This window comes from Convolutriloba macropyga, chromosome 4 (assembly GCF_964194025.1).
Source record: "Convolutriloba macropyga chromosome 4, txConMacr16.3, whole genome shotgun sequence".
Lineage (NCBI taxonomy): Eukaryota > Metazoa > Xenacoelomorpha > Acoela > Convolutidae > Convolutriloba > Convolutriloba macropyga.
Window position 1 is genome coordinate 29,818,780 of NC_134471.1, and position 18,172 is coordinate 29,836,951.

The 18,172-nt window shown below is 36.6% G+C and overlaps 2 protein-coding genes across 2 annotated transcripts in view; both read right to left on the bottom strand.

Annotated features, from left to right (window-relative positions):
* Positions 1-18,172, bottom strand: part of LOC142337603 (uncharacterized) — a 115,833-nt gene that overhangs the window by 14,677 nt on the left and 82,984 nt on the right. The gene's annotated exons all lie outside the window — the stretch shown is intronic.
* Positions 1,457-17,468, bottom strand: LOC142337597 (uncharacterized). Its single transcript, XM_075386941.1, has 3 exons — positions 16,210-17,468; positions 1,793-2,888; positions 1,457-1,706 (listed from the first exon to the last, which is right to left on the bottom strand). Exons 1-3 carry the CDS (start codon positions 17,437-17,439, stop codon positions 1,609-1,611), a joined length of 2,424 nt encoding a protein of 807 aa, XP_075243056.1. The 5' UTR covers positions 17,440-17,468; the 3' UTR covers positions 1,457-1,608.

Sequence of the window (18,172 nt, forward strand, 5' to 3'; positions counted from 1 at the left end):
TATCCTACACCTCGAAACAGACTGATAAGAAGAACAAAGCTCAAAAACTGGAAATCTAAACATACCCGGCAGATTGCCGGAAAATAGCCGCCGTTGATTCCAATAAGCATGATTGGGATTGAAAGAATAGAAGATATTGAAAAGAAAAGATTTTTGTACAAAAACATTTCTTAAGTCCGATTTATTTTGATGGCATTTGGTAGTTGAACATAACGTACTTCTATTTCTTAGAGAGAGGCTACAGGGGCTACTATCAATACCAATAAGCATTAGAGATGGTAACTAAGACTTATAGGAACGACGTTCAAATAGCGGGCATCTAAAATTGGGCTTTACGGGTTTATCCCGTTTCTACTTCTGACTTCAATTTTTTATACTGACTCTGTTCATTTTGAATTGCTTTGCTGAGCAACTGATGTTCAAAATCACTTTTAGCAGAATAAGAGAAGAGAGAAACTAGCCTAGAGAAGTCAAAAAGATTTCACGCAAAATGTTGAAAAGACGGCAAAATGAGGTAAAGCGAAACATTTTTTTATTCAACGAAGTAAAAAAAATAGGAGCGCTATAATAGCCGGCTCAGAAGTTGAGGGCGGCTATTTAAAAAAAAGAAAATCAATGTCAAAATGTGAACAAAAAACATGAACAAAAAAACCCCTAGCGAGAAATGAAAATTTAATTCAAACAAAAACTAGGCCTAGATTGGCTTTGAATGGATTGGGAAAACCATTTAGAAAAAAATCCGATTCGAAAAATCGAAAAAACAGAAAAAATCAGAGTGAAATTGCCGCATGTGAACAAAAAACCACTACCGAGAAACCGAATTTTTGTTCTAACACCGTTTTCTATCTCTACTTCAAAATTAGAGCAAAAAAAAATTCACGCCGCAAAAACTCGCTTTTTCGCTCCATTTCCTGTTTCGGCGTGACCAAAATCACTCGAATTTGACTTTAAAAATCATGAAAATGTATGAACAGATCTTAAAAAAAAGACAGCGCCCCAATACAATTCAAATTTTTTGAATTGTAAAAAAAAATAGGAGCGCTATAATAGCCGGCTGAGAAGATGAGGGCGGCTATTAAAAATAGGCTTTTTGGGTTCATACTGTTCCTATTTTCATTTTGCTTCCGCGGGATTGAAAGCGTTAATTTTAGATTGCTTTGCTGAGCAACTGTTGTCTCAAAGCATTTTGAGCAGAAAAGTCAAATGATGAAACCAGCTTAGAGAAGTCAAATGATAAAACCAGCTTAGAGAAGTCAAATGATGAAACCAGCTTAGAGAAGTCAAATGATGAAACCAGCTTAGAGAAGTCAAAATTTCAAGCTAGGCGTCGGAAAAGTACCAAAATTAGATAAAGCAAAACAAATTTTTGTTTGGTGCAGTAGAAAGTAGGGGGGAAACAATTGCCGGCTGAGAATATAAAGCGGCTATTAATCAATTATATCATCATTAGGTGGTACAAAGTTGGATCTATTGTCAATTTCATTGCTTAAACTATAATTGGTTTTAGCTAACAAGGAAACTTTTGCCTTTTCATCAACATTCGACAGTACAGGTGGCGATGTTATCCTTTTCTGGCGACGCTTGGTTCGTCTTCTGATCTTCCGTCTGCTATTCCTCTGTTGATCTTTGATCTCTTTCTTGTAGCGGCGTCTTTGATGTCGACGCGATTTCTTGGTCAAACTCGGGTCGTTGGGTTGAGGTCTTTTCTGTAAATAATCATCACCTTTGTCAACAGATAATACAGCCTCTGCGTTACGTAAACTTTGCAAACTTTTATTATCCATACTTTTACCTTTTCCCATTTGCTGTGCTTTCTTCACCACCGGTAGGGGTCTGGCTCCAAAAAACGAGAAAAACTGACAATGAGGTTCCAGTTTTAACATATTGCTTTCACAAATCTCCCCGTCAATATTCCAAAGTGCGTTCACATTTTCAACGTCAATCCACATTTGTCTGGTGTGTGGTCGAACCAGCTCTGGATGCGACGTTGAGTATATGACACTATCTGGCGCGGGCTCTGACATCACTTTATTGTTGTTGTTATACTTAGTGGAATGGTCTGGGGTCTCGAATGTGTTTGATTGGCAGGTGTGGTAGTTGTCGGTGTGAATAACCTCACGCTCGCTAGCTTTGTCATGACGGTTTTTGAACTTGCCGAATCTTTTCCCACTGATATATGTGTAAGTTCTGCCCATTGCTCCCCCCTCGGCCTCTGCATCACTTTCCTCTTGGTGGCAGCATGTGTTTGGCCGTTGATAATTGCTTTGAGATGATATAGGATGTTGGTCAGGTTTGGCACTAGTAGCAGTATTATTGTTGAGCTGATTATTGTGCAACAGACTTTGGCTATTTGGGTTCCGTGAAGGTTGAATGATAATGACATTGGCAGCCTCGTTGTCTTCGTCCTCGCCTCTGGATGACTCTGAATGTTCAGTTGGGGCAGCCCCACTGGCTAAGACCGGACTGGGGGGACAACCCTGCTGTTCATACCCATCCACAGAATTGCCCCCATTGTGTGCATTTGAGCGAGCCTGGCGCTTTTTAAGCCTTGTCGAACTTGAGGAGAAAACATATGATGTTTTGCGTCTTAAGTAGTTGGTGCTTGATTTTTGAGTTGACCGTTTCTCAACCTTGTCCAGATTCTTTTTCGTTTTGGATTCCTTCGGTGGCAACACTTTGATTTTGACGTGAGCAGCGCGGTAGGGTCGCATGAAGTCATAACCGAACCTGTCTGCTTTTGTGTTGTGGATGAATAGCATTCGGATTGCATCTAAGTGTTTGCACTTGGTCTTGCACGCGAACACCACATCCATAGTCCCATCTCCCAGATGTGCATTTGGTGATATGCCCAACTTGCTCTGTTTACACGCACAGCTGTTGGCTACTACCTAAACATCAAAACATCACCAATTCAATTTCAATTTTATCCTTTTTTCAACTCAGATCGCAGAACTTGTCCCCGTGAATATTTCCTTTATATTCATTATTATGAGTGAACAAAGTAATGATTGTTTTTGCGCTAATAACGGTTTGTACAGGCTGGTAAGAGCGGAACTAGCTAATTACGAGCAATTTTTAGCCTTAGAAAAGTAAAAGGATCAATCACGAATGGTCATAATCTATCTTTGGATTAAAATTAGTACTCGATTAACACTCATTCAACCCTCCAGGTGAATATGACCATCCATAATAGATAACTTACCGCATATATACTCTTTGAGGGTACCTTTTAATTATAATGGCTGCTCCCGCCGAACTAAAATACCTCAATATTATCAATGGAAACCGGCGTGGAATAATTTGTTAACATGGTCTTATTAAAACAAATTTAAACTGGATTGAAGGATGAAATTCAGCTTACATGCTCTCGGGAACATGTAATTAAATTTTGCGAACTTTAATGTACTGTACCTAACTTATATAAAGTATATCATAACATAAATCCAGCTTAAGATAAACTTCAAAATCTCGTGAAAACAAGTTCTCAATTTTTGACCCCATATCTCAGATCAAACAACTCCAGATTATTTAATTGACAAATCTTCACATCAAAGTTGAGATGGGTGACCTCAGAAAAGGCATTCATATCTTATTGCCCCTAATCATGCCCTGTCTTGACTTCTTGAATTCTTTAGTTTCTTTAGTTAGAGCAATTCTACTACTTTTACCACGCCCAGCGCTAGTTAGTCAACTGTTTCATTGTCATATTGCCCCGGTAATAAGGTTGTCTTAAATAATTAATAAATTATTATGACCCACCCAAATTGCAAATCGACTGGCATCGCTTACAAAAAGAGTAACGAGGTCAAATTGTCTGAAAATAATTGCAATCTCCTTGTTGAAACTAAGCATATACTCAAAGCCGAGGGCGCTTGCGCTGGATGCTGAGCACGAATTGCCGAAGGCTTCCCAGAACTATACCCTAACTTATTTAGACCCCAATTTCGCTATTCAAAACTCAAAGAGAATTCAATTAGAATTTATAGTAACGTTGCAATTCTCGTTCAGCGAATCAATCCAACAATTGAATAATCGTTCAACCCAAATAATATTTTCTGAATTCCTTGATAATATTGTAGGAGCGAATGGATCGCAGAGGTCGTCAGCCGGTTCTGTTGTGTCACTCATTATGGTTTTTAGAAAAAGAGCAATTTATAAATATGTCTTTATATTGACGCAATTATAGACCTTAAAAAAGTCCTCTTTGCCGAAGTTGTTATATTTTGTGACAGTTTCTTGTTTTCAATTATCCCCTTTAATTATCATTGAAAAGTGTATGCTTTGTCTCAGGAGAAAAAATTGGGCTTCCAATAAAATTTTCCAAGAAACATGCCTTAAGGCTTCCAAGAATTTTTTCCAAGAAGTTTGCTCAGTTGATTGCTCATTTTATACCATTTTGTAAGGTTGAACTCTTAGAGACAAGTGTGAAAAGTGAGCGAACAACTGATTAAGTTCAAAGTCTAGTGTGATATGAAACGTGAAATCTTGAAAAAAAAAGTGGGAGGCTTGAAAAAGCAACTTTCAAAATTAGTGATCGAGCCTTACTTTATTGTTAATTTTCTTAACAACGAAATTGAGGTCTAAAAGAAATATAAGAACCGCCCATACACCATATATGTGTCTCCAAAACTCCCGGTGAATTGCATATTTATGGTCTAGTCAGCCGAAAGAAACCAAGAGAAATTAATGCCCTCCAGTCTTTACGTGTTTATCCAGTTTTTGAGGACGAAAAGTCAAAAGGATCAGACAAAATATCGGTCAAGCAAACAATCGCATAAAACAGACCACAGGACTACCATAATTGCTACAAACTTTCAACTTTCTACAACAACTTGCCGTTAAATTTGACATTGTCATCGGTAAAAAACTAGCCCAACATAACCCGTGAACCAACGATGGGAGGGTGGTTTTTGGCTGCACGGGGCCCTTACAGCCTGGGCAATGTGTAGTTAAGGGGATTCGGGGGTGAAATGAGAGGGGGCTGATGAGGGGGGATTGTGGGGGGGGGGGGGGGTGGTCACCCTTTAGGAAGCGCCCTTCAAACCATAAGCATAAGTCCCCAAAACAGTTTCTTTGAATCGCATACTTGGCGACTAGTGAGCTGAAAGGCTCTAAGAGCACTTAATGACTGCTGGGCGCTACCTGTTTATCCCGTTACCGTTAAAGTCAATAGGGTCAGACGGAAAATTGGTCAAGCGAAAAATCGCATTAAAAAAGACCGACAGGGCTTATAGAATTGCTACAAAATTCACTTGAGAGCAATTAAAAACAAAAATCAATAATAGATATTTTTGGTTTGTGCCCCATTAAGTTATGCAACACCCCATTAAGTTATGCATTAAGTTATGCAAGTTATTAAGTTATGGGGGGTTGGGCACAAACCGAAAAGGTCCAGAAATTTAATAATAGCAAGACCTGACTATCAACCATATCAGAACAACGCCCTTAATATCTAAAATAGCGCATGGCCGTACATAGACAAATTAAAAAATAATCTCCAAATGGTCACAGAGAACTTTATAATCAGAGGTCTTTCACCGACAGATTTATTCAGACAAGTTGATTCACCAACAGGAATCAACCTTCTCCGAGTAATTCATCGTCTTTGGTTCGTGATTCAACGGTCTTTATCATCAAATTTTAGCCAATAAACGTCGCCTTTTAATTGCTTTTTTAAGTTCTTTCACCTAATCTTGAGAGTACGTCTTTGTTTTAGCAAACGAAAAGTATCTCAGATTCTTGCAAATAGATCCTGAAGTTATTTCTATACCAACTGAAACAGCGCTTTGCTTCCCTTTGAGTGGTTGTTAGAAATCATACAGAACAGTAGGCCGGTGGAGATCACACATGAGAAAAGCTCATCCGCAATGCATGCAAGCTAGAGTACAGGAGTACAAGCTTAGAAAGACCCAAAATCAAAGAAAACCAATGGCAACAATGTAGTAGGACAATAAAAAATTTGACACATCGAATTCTATTTAGATCAAAATCCATTGAACATTAAAATCTTTAAATGCATTAAACTGTGCAATTAGTAAAAATTTGGAAAATTTTAACAATGCCACTTACTGACAAATGATTAAAAATAACAAATTAGGGCAAAATTCAAAAATTCCTTCACCATTAGTTACACTCCGTTAAATGTTCATTTTCGATTTGGCAAAAAGCACAAGGGACCTGCCGTCCACCATAAAATTACAAGGCTACAGAAGAATAACAAATAGGCCAAAATCTTTTTTTAATGAAACAATGAAAGTAAAAAAAACCCTAGCTGTCCATTGAATGATCAACTCCATTGAAACCATTTACCAAGAGAACACACATCGCCTTTTATTAGCAGTCGAATTCAATCAAGGGAATGAACAAAACAATTGCTCAACTAAGAGTGAAAAATGAAGTCACGCACACAAGTCCGTCGAAAAAGCATTAATGAACGAACGAAAAGATTTGAAGTGATCGTGATGTCATATGATAGTAACAAAAAATCTTGAATACGAATTTAAAAAAACATAGCAGGACAAGTCCTGAAACACAATTCAAAGAATTGAATGAAAAACTTAAAAGTGCTCTACCTGACCAGCAGATGAATTGAACAAAGCCAGCCAAAACACAAACAAAATCATCTCAAAAAAATTGAGAAACAAACAATCAAACTAAACAAAAATATACTCATTACTAAAACTCTTGAAGCATGACCTGAAAAAATTCATTGGCCCTTGAAGATCGATTAACTCAAAAATGACCGAAAAATATAAAAAAAATGAAATCAATTGCAAAATTTCATAAAATTTTGATGAAAATTGTGATATTAATATCTTCAGAATCATTTCTGTGTCTCTAGAGGCTATCCATTAACCCAATTCTAAGCATTAAAAATATCATTGGCTCAAAGATCGATAGGCAATAACTTTTAGAAAAAAATTCAAAAATTAAGAAATTCGTTCTATTAAAATGTTGAAAACCGTTCAATTGCCCCCTAGCAGCTATCTAAGAACATATTATCACACATGGATGAGGTTAGCTGGCTACTTAGGCAAGAAAAACTTGAATATAAGACAAATGTTTGAAAAAACTTTAAAAAAAATTGCAAATTTTATCAAAAAAAATTCTAAAATTCTAAAAGCTAAACTGTTGATTACAAATCCACTGAAGCCAACAACCATACAGTAACTTGTTATCAGAGCGTGGAATAGCTTTTCTGATACTTGAGAATGTACAAACGTCAAAGATTGACAAAATCTTTAGGAAACCTTAAAAAAATTGCAAATTTTATATAAAAAATGCCAAATTCCGAGACATGAAAATGTTGAAAACCAATCCATTATTACTGCAAATCATGCAGTGCTCTATTGTCAAAGCACAAAGGACATTTCCTGGCCCGGGAAGCCGGAAAAACTCAAAATGACAAAAATTTCAAAAAACTTGAAAAAAAAATTGCACAAATTAGTATCATTTTGCATGTTTGTATTTGTAGTACCAAAACATATAGCTCATAAAATGGTCATAACAAGATATTTTGTCTCGCAAAAGGCCTTCATCATTTTTCAAAAACTTACAACGTAAGATTAAAACAAAAAAAATCACAAAAAAAACATGAAAAATTGCAACATTTTGAGCCCAAAAACTCCTAAAAATGGCCTTTTAGCCTTTTATTAAGGCCATCCCAGCAGCTGCACCACTCTAAGTACTTGGAGGACTACTGAAGCTCACTTTGGGCCTCTAATGGAACTTATGCCCGCTGGGCTTTACCTGTTTATCCCGTTTTGAAAGATCGAAGTCATTGAAAAATGTGTGAACACATCTTAAAAAAAACACGGCGCCCCAATACAATTCAAATTCTTTTAATTGTAAAAGACATGAGAAGGTCAGTAATGACTCGCTAACGCAGCTATTTGAAACGTATGCGAACATATCTTAAATATAAGGACAGCGCCCCGACAATATATTCGATTTTCATTGAGAAAGCCAACAAGTTAGACTTCGAATTGACTAGGATTGAATTTTGGAAACCACGAAGAGAATAAACCCGATCAGCAAACTCTTAAAGCGAAAATGAAATTCACATAGCCTCACGATAACTAAAAACGGAATAAGGTATAAACACCGTAGAAAGACAAAAACTGATTCGCTCAAAAAAAAGTTGTACAAAACTTCGACCGTAAAATTTCAAGAAACAAACAGCTCTAGGTAACGAAATCAAAAACAGGCCAAACACTGATAAAACATAACTAACTGACGTAGCGTGAATTGCTCTCAAACGAATAGCCAGTAGTTGGCTTCATCAGTAGCCAGCTGCGCGGCTTGGGGTAGGTGGAGTTGGGGGAGGAAAAATGGAAATGTGGGGGCATTAGGGGGGAGGGGTTAAACTCTAAGAACCAACCTTCATTTCATAAATTTACGTCTCATAAGCTGCCTCGGTGAATCAAATATTAGAGATTAGGTAGCTTCTATAAAATTAAGAGTTACGTTCTGACTTTAGATCTAACACGTTTAATATTCTTTTTATTTTTATTTTTATTATTATTATTATTATTATTCTATTGGTTTAAGCACCATTTAAAATTTTAAGTGCCGACAAAGACAAACTTTGAGTTTCCGCCTGAATAAAACTTCAGATGGTATAAGTTTCAACTCAAAAGAGCTTATTCCAATCAACAGTGACTGCATGTGAGAACGCACCTCTTCCTTATTATCTCAATCTTATTAACTCAATTAGGACTGATGTTACAACTTGATCTCGAATTGACCACACTTTACGGAGATAAAATGAATTCGAACAAAAAAAGTTTACCTGTCGTTGCAGATTAAGTTGACAATCAATAAAGAAAAAAATTAAAAAATTTACTTGTTCAGTGTAGCCATCATCTTCTGACAGACGTAAAAGACCATGTTTAACCATTTCCGAATAATCATATACTCACTCTTATCCGCATTCAATTTCAATTTTGCATTGCTGAATCAAAATGAATCGAGGTCAAAATGACATCAAACATGGACTGACTGAGGGTCAAATCGAATACAAAATGCAAAACGGTATCATATGCGTAAAAATGATAATTTACTTTCAGTTCTTTCAGCTTATCTTCTAAAGGCAGCATGTAACAGGAAAGATTAAACGACCGAGAACCGAATCTTGTGGCACACCGATCTTAACTTTAACATCAACAGAAAGACATCCATTTATCATTACTTCTTGCGCCCGATTCAAAAGAATTTTTGATAAACAGTAACACCACAGATTGTAAACCAATGCTTTTCACTAATATCTCAAAGAAAAACTGATTATCGATGATACCAAACGCTGCAGACAAGTCTAACCCAACACGCATCACGGAAAGCGACTTGTCGAGATAACACAGAAAATCATTGAAGACTTTCAGCAAAGCCGTTTCCGTTGAACGCGAGCAACAAAAAGCACTCTGATAATTGCTCTTAAGATTATTAAATTCCAGATACAAATTAACTTGTAAAAAACTCTCAATAGCATTTGACAAGAAACTTTGTCAATGGGCGATATCTCGACAACAATTCAGGATCAAGCTTAGACTTCATTATGAGTGGCCTCACGACGCCTTGTTGGAACTGATTTGGAATAGTATCCTGTCTGAACAGTTGAACTAATTAGCGCAACGAAGTAGTCCGGAGAATCTGTCAAAACAATTTTACATAAACTCGTTGGTATTAAATAACTTGGTGCCAATCTGTTCGAAATTTTTGGACGAAGTAATTGCAAATCGCCAACTGTAAGAACCTGAAAAGTTTCCAGGGCAGTTGTATGTGAATCATTAAATTTCAGACGATTCGTTAGAGGCAGTGAAACTAATACGGTTTCTATTTTCTTTAAAGAAATATTAAACTTATTTGCTAGACATTCAAGTTAAACTTATTAAACTTATTTGCTACACATTAGTGACTCCGGCGGGACGACATTTTTCTTTCCGAAGAATTGCTACAGCATAGAATACCTAACACGCTTATTTTCACTAGTGGGACATTTTTCAAGATTATCACTTTTCATTTTGGTAAACAGCTCAAACCGCGAAACCGGCTCTTGGCTTGGGAACTTCGATTCTTTTGGTAAGCTTTCTCAAACTTTCTTCTCAGTCTTTTTTATCGTTCCTAGCTCAACGTCAAAGAAAGGGCAAGTATGACTTCGCAAAAATTTATTTTTCAGAGGATGGCTCTTATTGAGATAACTGATTTCGTTCATTAAAATACTGTTCAGAAATTTTCAGGATTATCTCTATCGATCGGAGAAACATTTTCGTCAAACCCCACCCACATCAAAATTTCGCCTTTTTCTGCACGAGGCCTTCTTTGTAGCTAAACTCTCGTGCTTTTGGAGAAAATCAAAGTGCATAACTCCGTGATCAGAATTTGTACCGAAATTTACAAGAGGTTCTGAAACTTCAACCTCCTCGGATGTTATAACCAGGTCTACAATTCCACCACATTTGTAAGTAGGCACAGTAATGTGCTGTTGCAAACCAAATTCATCCAAAGAGAAGTCCAATTTCTTGACACATCATTTGAAAAGCATAGAAAAAAATTTTTGAACAGCGCTTTCTCAAAAAAGGAAGTTAGCTCATTTATAAAGACACGAACATTGGTATTTGGTCGACGTTCTATACAAACCAAAAGATAAAACGACCTTCCCCAGCGTAACCGAGAAAAGCCGCCTCCGCTTTTGTTACACACATGTTTGAAAAATTATCGACACGTAAATTTCCATAATAGTACACCGCTGATACTCCATTTTTTTGTCTTGTTTACACTGAGGTAAAAACAAACATTTGGGCAGAACTGCTTCAGAAAACACTCATCATGTGAGTTATCTTCGATCCAAGTTTCGGTTAAAACGATAAGGTTAAAATTATTAGCTTCAATAAATTTCTTATTTGCGAGGCCTTGTTGCGAACGGATCTTGCATTAAGTGAGCGAACTTTTACACCTTCACTGACAGATTTGAGTTTAGATAGTCATGTATCAAAGGTGACCAACCACTTCCTCGCTTTCTGATCTAAAAATCGTAAACAAAATATTTTCATGCCAGAAATCGGGAGACTCAACTTGATCATTATCGAAATTGAACACAGTGGAAAGATTTCAGACGAGATTCTTTCAGACGAGATATTTCACGGAAATACAGGAGATACTCCCTTGTTCTTGCAATAATCACTCATATCGTCCGTAGAGAGAGAGAGAGAGAGAGAGAGAGAGAGAGTGTGTGTGTGTGTGTGTGTTGCTTAAACAACCAATGTAGAGATGCCGTCTTTTCGGTAGCTTTTTGATTGCACTGACTGTCGTCTAAGAACTAATATTTGCGCCCGTCTAACTTTTGGATTTAGTCTCGAGACTTTTTGCCAGCAAACACGTTTTCAGCTTTCCGTTTATTTGAAAAACGCTCGATATCAGTGCTGTCAGTCCAATTTCCGAAAGCAGCTCTAAGATACGAGTAATCCCATTTCTTCAGAGAATTTATCTCCAGCCTCAGTGAATGAATTTCAGAGATCAGCGAGTCGACTTTTTCTAATTTAATTTCAAGATCAGATATTCGATGAAGGGCTGATAAATCTGTTGTAGAAGTTGGCAAACAACTCGCCCAAGACTACAACATCACTCCCATGCAATTTGTTGTCTGAGAAATGCCAAGGCAAGATCCATGAACACATTTAGCTGTACATCGAACACAGATAACGTTGTTGTTCTGTACATAAACCCGTGCAAAAAATGCATGATCGGATGGGGGGGGGCGGCGGGGATAAAATCGTCATTGTTTGGGACAGATAAAAACAGACCAAAGACTGCAGTAAGCACTGAATAAATCCTTATTAAACGAATAATCTATATCCTATTATCCAAATAAATAACTACAAGAAAATAATTCAGTCGAAAACATGCGGAAAACTCATGCCAAATGTTGACTTAGAAACTTAATGTAACAAAAACTCAAAGAATTGCCAAGAAATCTTGCACCAACAGTTTGACCTCAAAAATCATGACTTCAGTATTCCTTAAAATAATACACCGTTTGCAATATAAGAATACGAAGCATACAGGTTTCTTCCGACAGAATCTGAAACCCCCTGTAACTGGGCTGCCCAAACAAAGTACGGCTTCTGACACAACGGTAGATAATTACAATCAGAAGATATTTACAATCTTGAAACAGATTTAAATAGTCTCCCGGGTGCAAGTAAATTTAAAAAAAATAGTTTTATCAAAAAATTGCTGACATTCATGACATTTAAATGTTGAAACATATTTCATTGACACTAAAAACTATGCAGTGACCTTTATCAAAGCATAGAGGAGACCCCATGGTTTTAGAGGCTGGAAAAGTCTAAAAAGACAACAATTTTAAAAACTTAAAAATTGCAAGTTTTTAAAAAATGCTAAAAACTTGTAATATTTCAATGTTAAAAACCATTGCTTCTCTAATCAAAAAATTTCAGTAATCTATTATAAAACCCTAGAAAAGGTTTCCACGTATTTAACAAATTCATTTTACTATTTAATATATAATAGTTGACAGAAATTAGTGTGCGAAAACGAGGTCAAGTAAATAACATAACAGGCGCATTGCCGGAATAGCTACCAAAAATAGACCCGCGTGCCGCATAATCGCGATAGAAACAGATAGATATAAGTTGAAGACGTTCTTGACGCGCCCCAGAAAGCTATGTAAAAAACATTCAGCGATAAATAAAGCTTTTTACGAGTCATTGCGCAGAAGCTTTTTTATTAGGGACCTTTATTAGACATGAGTTCTTTTGACCTTAAACTGATTCAATTTAAACTTAAAATTTAAAGTGCAACAGTCATTTTATTGAGTGAGATAAGTCACGTATGATCAAAATCTAATCACGCAAATAACCTAAAAACTTTTGCTAAAGCGAATGAGAAATGACGTCACGCGCGCAAATGCCGTTAGTGAGAGGAAGAAATCATTCAGAAAATTTGACTTTTTCAGCTTCGCTGTGTGAACAAATGTAAAACGAAAAAAGAGCGTCAGACGACGAAACAAAAAAACCAAGAGCACCGCAATATAGCTTCGCTCAGCTTACAGCTTCGCAGCTATAATAATCATGTCTCGAATAGACGTCAACAATCCCATTGCGCGTGTCACAAAATATCAATTTTGGAGCAACTATTGCGTATCTCAAGAAAACGATTACACCCAATTGCGAAGGACTGTTTCCTTTCCTCTGTTTGAATATAGCCATTTATAGTTGATATTTTATAACCTTTAACATACCCGGCAGATTGCCGGAAAATAGCCGCCGTTGATTCCAATAAGCATGATTGGGATTGAAAGAATAGAAGATATTGAAAAAAAAAATTTTTGTATAAAAACATTTTTTAAGTCCGATTTATTTTGATGGCATTTCGTAGTTGAACATACTTCTGTTTCTTAGAGAGAGGCTACAGGGGCTACTATCAACACCAATAAGCATTAGAGGTGGTAACTTCTGCATGACATAAAAAGCTTTGTTGGCCAGCAAAGATCGTTAAACTACAAAAATGACAAAAAAAAATCTGAAAACTAACAATCGCAAAATTTAACTAAACCTTGCCAAAATTCGTGATATTAATATCATCAGAACCATTTCATTCTCTCCAGAGACTATCCAGTATTCCTATCTCAAGCCCTAAGTAGCTTTACTGGATCATAAAGAGCAATAAATTTGGAACAGAAAATTTTGAAATTAAAAAAATAGTTATATCAAAAAATTGCTAACATTAGTGACATTAAAATGTTGAAAAAAAAGTTTTAAGTATAAAAAATTTTAAGAACTTGTAATATTTAAATGTTAAAAACCATTGCTTCTCTAATCAAAAATTTTCAGTAATCTATTATAAAACCCTAGAGAACGTTTCCTCCCTCCTGCAAAAGGGGAAACTTGATTAAAGATGACAAATATTTTAAAAAATTTGAAAAACTGCAAGTTTTGTCAAAGAACTGCCAAAATTCGTTACGTTAAAATATTGAAATCCATTCCCTCACCACAAGAAAAAATGCAGTGCCATATTACCATACCCTAGAGGAGGTTCCTTGACAACCAGGGCTGAAATCACAAAAATCTCAAAAAACTTGATAAAAATTGAAAAAATTAGTATAGATTTGCGTGTTTATGTTTGGAGTACCAAAGCATATAGCTCTTGAAATTGTCACAAAAAGTAAATACGTCACGCAAAAAAGAACTTTATGAACTTTAACCAGCATCAATTTCAGACTGGTACATTGACAAAATTCTAAAAATGAAAAAAACACGAAAAATTGCAACATTTTGGTCTCAAAAACTTCTAAAAATGACCATTTATCCTTGAATTACGGCCTTCCCAGTAGCTTCAACAAATCTAAGAACTTTGGCGGCTAAAGGCCTCTAATGAAACTTGATGCCTACTGAGCTTTACCTGTTTATCTTACAAAAAAGACAGAGCACCAATACAATCCAATTCTTGGATTGTAAAACAAGGAGCACAGCAGAATAGATCTACTTATCTTACAGCTTCGCAGCCATAAAAACAAGTTCTGACTCTAAAATAATGTTTCTCAACATGCTGTGGATACCGCTCTAGTCAAAAATAGCATAAAACATATACAAAACAACATAGCTGAAGATTGCCAGAAAACAGCCGCTATGACTTCGTAGATCTGCAGTCTCAAAAAGTAAAAAATACAGACCAAAGAAAATTATTCTTTTTAATGAAAGCTGAGATGTTAAATTTTGATTAAGAATCTGTTTAGCTTTTGCTGTTTCCATTAGCTAATCTTAAATAGCCTTCAATTAGAGTGATATACACTCACTTGACCTTCTGCTTGAATTAAAGTAAAGAAAAGTCAATTTCAAAATGTGGAGGTCATTTTTGAGAGTGAGTTAAGCCACGTTTGAACAAAAATCTTGACGACGAAATAAAAAAACATAGCAGGACAAGTCCTGGCGTACAATTCAAAGAATTTTCATTGACTACACAAAAACTAGACCTAGAACGGACGAGTGAATTGGGAAACGCATTTCTAAAAAAAACCAGATCAAAAAAATTTAAGATAAAATTGAAAATCAATATAAAAAAGCCGCACGTGAACAAAATACCACTAGTCAGAAAGAAAAATTTGGTTCAAACAAAAACTAACGAAAATCCGTCTAGAAAAATTCGATCCAAAAATCGAGAAAAAACAGATAATATCAAAGTGAAATTGCCGCATGTGAACAAAAATCCACTACCGAGAAAGCAAAATTTTGTTCAAACACCGTTTTCTTATTCTGCTTTAAAATTAGATTGAAAAAATTTCACGCAGCAAAACCACTCGCTTTTTTGCTCCACTTCTTGCTTCGGCGTGACCAAAATTACTACTCCAATTTGACTTCAAAAAAAAGAAAATGGGTGAACAGATCTTAAAAAATAAAAAAGACAGCGCCCCAACACAATTCAAATTCTTTGAATTGTAAAAAAAACAAGAGAAGGCCAATAATAGCCTTCAAAATGTTAATTTTTGAAAAATTCTCTACAAGAGGCCAAGGCCAAAAATTTGTTCACGCAGCTGTTAGGAATCGTTCTATTTTTGTTACTGACTACACCATGACAGACACCAAACTGAACAACATTAAAACATGCCAAAAAATCAAACTATTTAAAAAGAGCTAAAAAATTTAATTAGAAAATGATTTCTTTTGAAGTAAAAAGTGGGCCCATCGGCCACTAGATTGACTTCGTTTGGAAAAGAATTTGTTTATTCATAGACGCACAAATTTACAGGGAAAACAAACTGGCTAACGTCAGATTATTTGCTCTCGAACGACAGACGGGGCAATTTAATTTCGAGGGTGTGGAGCTTAGAAATGTTTCATGGGTGCAAAAAACCGACCCCACAGTGATTTAAAACCATGACCTCCATTGGTAGTCTAACATCTTAACCACTCAGCTTCCACGGCTTTGTTTTCCTTTCTTTCAATCGCTTTCAGCAACAAACTTTATTTCAGAAAGAGATCAACTTAGATCACTTAAAAATGAATAACTTAAGTGTGGAAAAGTCTCTCAAGAAGTCAAACAATGTTCTTGAACAAAAGCGCAAATCGGTGAAGCAAACATTCTTTGCAAAAAAGACATATAGGATTACACTAATTGCGGCAAACTTCGTTCGAGAGCAATTAAAGATTCCGGAAATTACAAAAAAAAAAACAAGATACAAAGTTTTTGTTTTACCTGAACATACGCCACTCGGGCTTTGATATTTGTGATACGCTTCACCGGAACCGGCTGGTTTGAGCTCCTTGCTGTCTCGCAAATAGCACACGGCTTCTTATCCTGGTCTAACGTGCATTTAAGTTTAGAATCCAAGATATCCCAATGTGGTACGTCAGCAATGCCGATATCCGTTTCAATCCTATACGTCCGAAGATGCATAAAGGACAAAGCTCCGGCAATTATGTATCTTATAGGACCCATGCATCGTAATTTTTCACTTCGAATTAGAACATCTCCAAAAAATCCGTAAGCAACACTGCAGAATGATACACGCACCAACTCGTCGCTGATGTTATCACGAAGAAATATCACGTCCAAGCCGAGACTTTGCCCTGATATGATCTGAAGACATGTTGTCGTCACGTCAACAACACCGGTGGCAACTTCATTGATACAGTTAGTCGACCCTGCGGGTATCAATCCAAAGCGAATAGGGCAACGATTGAACTGGCCTTCCTCATTTCTGGCTGCGAAGGCATGAACACACTCGTTTAATATTCCATCTCCCCCTACTGCAATAATACCATCGTAATCTTTCCAATTCAGATTGTAGCACAAATCATAAGCATGACCAGCACGCTCAGTCAGAGTGATATCAAGCTCAATATCAGCCAACATCAGCAACGGTTTAGCCTTCTTCTCCCAAATTTTGATGCCTTTCCCAGCACCACCATAGGGATTAACTATCACAAATAGCTTTTTGGGTCGTCTGAAAGCATCATGCAGTTGTTTAAGAATGGTCTCCAATTTGCTGTACAAAGAAATGATTTGTTGCTCTGCAGAATATTCGATAAACAGACTTTTAAGACACCAACGGGAAGTTTTCTTTTTAGCTCGGCAAAGATAATAGATAGTTAAAATATTTGGATTTTTAGATTTTCGGCATCGACAAAGTTTGAGGTTAAGCGTTGATGCCTTGCAGCCACCCTGGTGCCGATCAACTCCAATAATGTCTGATATAAACACTATATTTTCACTTAAATTAGACTTTTCCTTCGCAGCGATATGGAGTATTGGCTCATCACCTTCGGTAACGAAAACGTTGTTTGGCTCGCTGGTTACTGGTGACACATGAGATTTCACAGATTGCACTTTGGAAAGTGACGAATAAGATTTGATGACACTTTGTCTACTGCTGATTTCGATTCCATTGCACCATCGTCCATTAATTAAAACCGCATTTTCCATAACATCATCTGAAAAGAGCACCAATAAGATCGGATTTTTAGAATTTTCGTCCAACAACCAGACCGGCCACACCCAGTCCGACTTTATGGGCTTGCAAAAGTTCGCCAAGAAAACACACCAATGCGCCCCCGTTTTATCTATTCCATGAAGTCCTTATCACAAATTAAACAATTTTTTTACTCCACTTTTTGAAAAAGTGCCGAGAGCTAACATCGAAACTTCGAGTCAGATAGCAAAAGAAATTGTAACTCTTGAGCTTGAGGCGAATGAGCAAATAGTATCACTAGTTGTTAAAAGTTTATATAGTAGTAGTAGGAGTCTTTAGGGTCGGAGCCCACGGGTGTAAAAAAAACCTTCAGTTTTCGTTTGGCACGAGTTTTTTCATTGGATTGCAGATTCCACAGTTGCATAAAAGTCTCCAGGTGCAGATGTCGATTTCGTTGTAGCTTCTGTGGAAGTAGTTTTGGTACATCTCTGTCAGAAGTTTCTTCGTCATTGGCTTCTCCGTTGTTCTTCTGATGATGTTGTAAAGCTTTGCGGCTCTGAAGAAGTTTTCGTCTAATTTCTGTAGTCGGTGTTTGGGGAGATCAAATTCCTGCTTTTGTCTTGTTTCGTTTTCTTTTCGCTTTGGCAGTTTGTCTTCGGGGACGTAATAATTGCCTTCTAGGATTGAGAGGAGATAGAGGACATCGTGCATTTCCAGGTACATGGAGAGTGGGAGTACTTTCAGTGT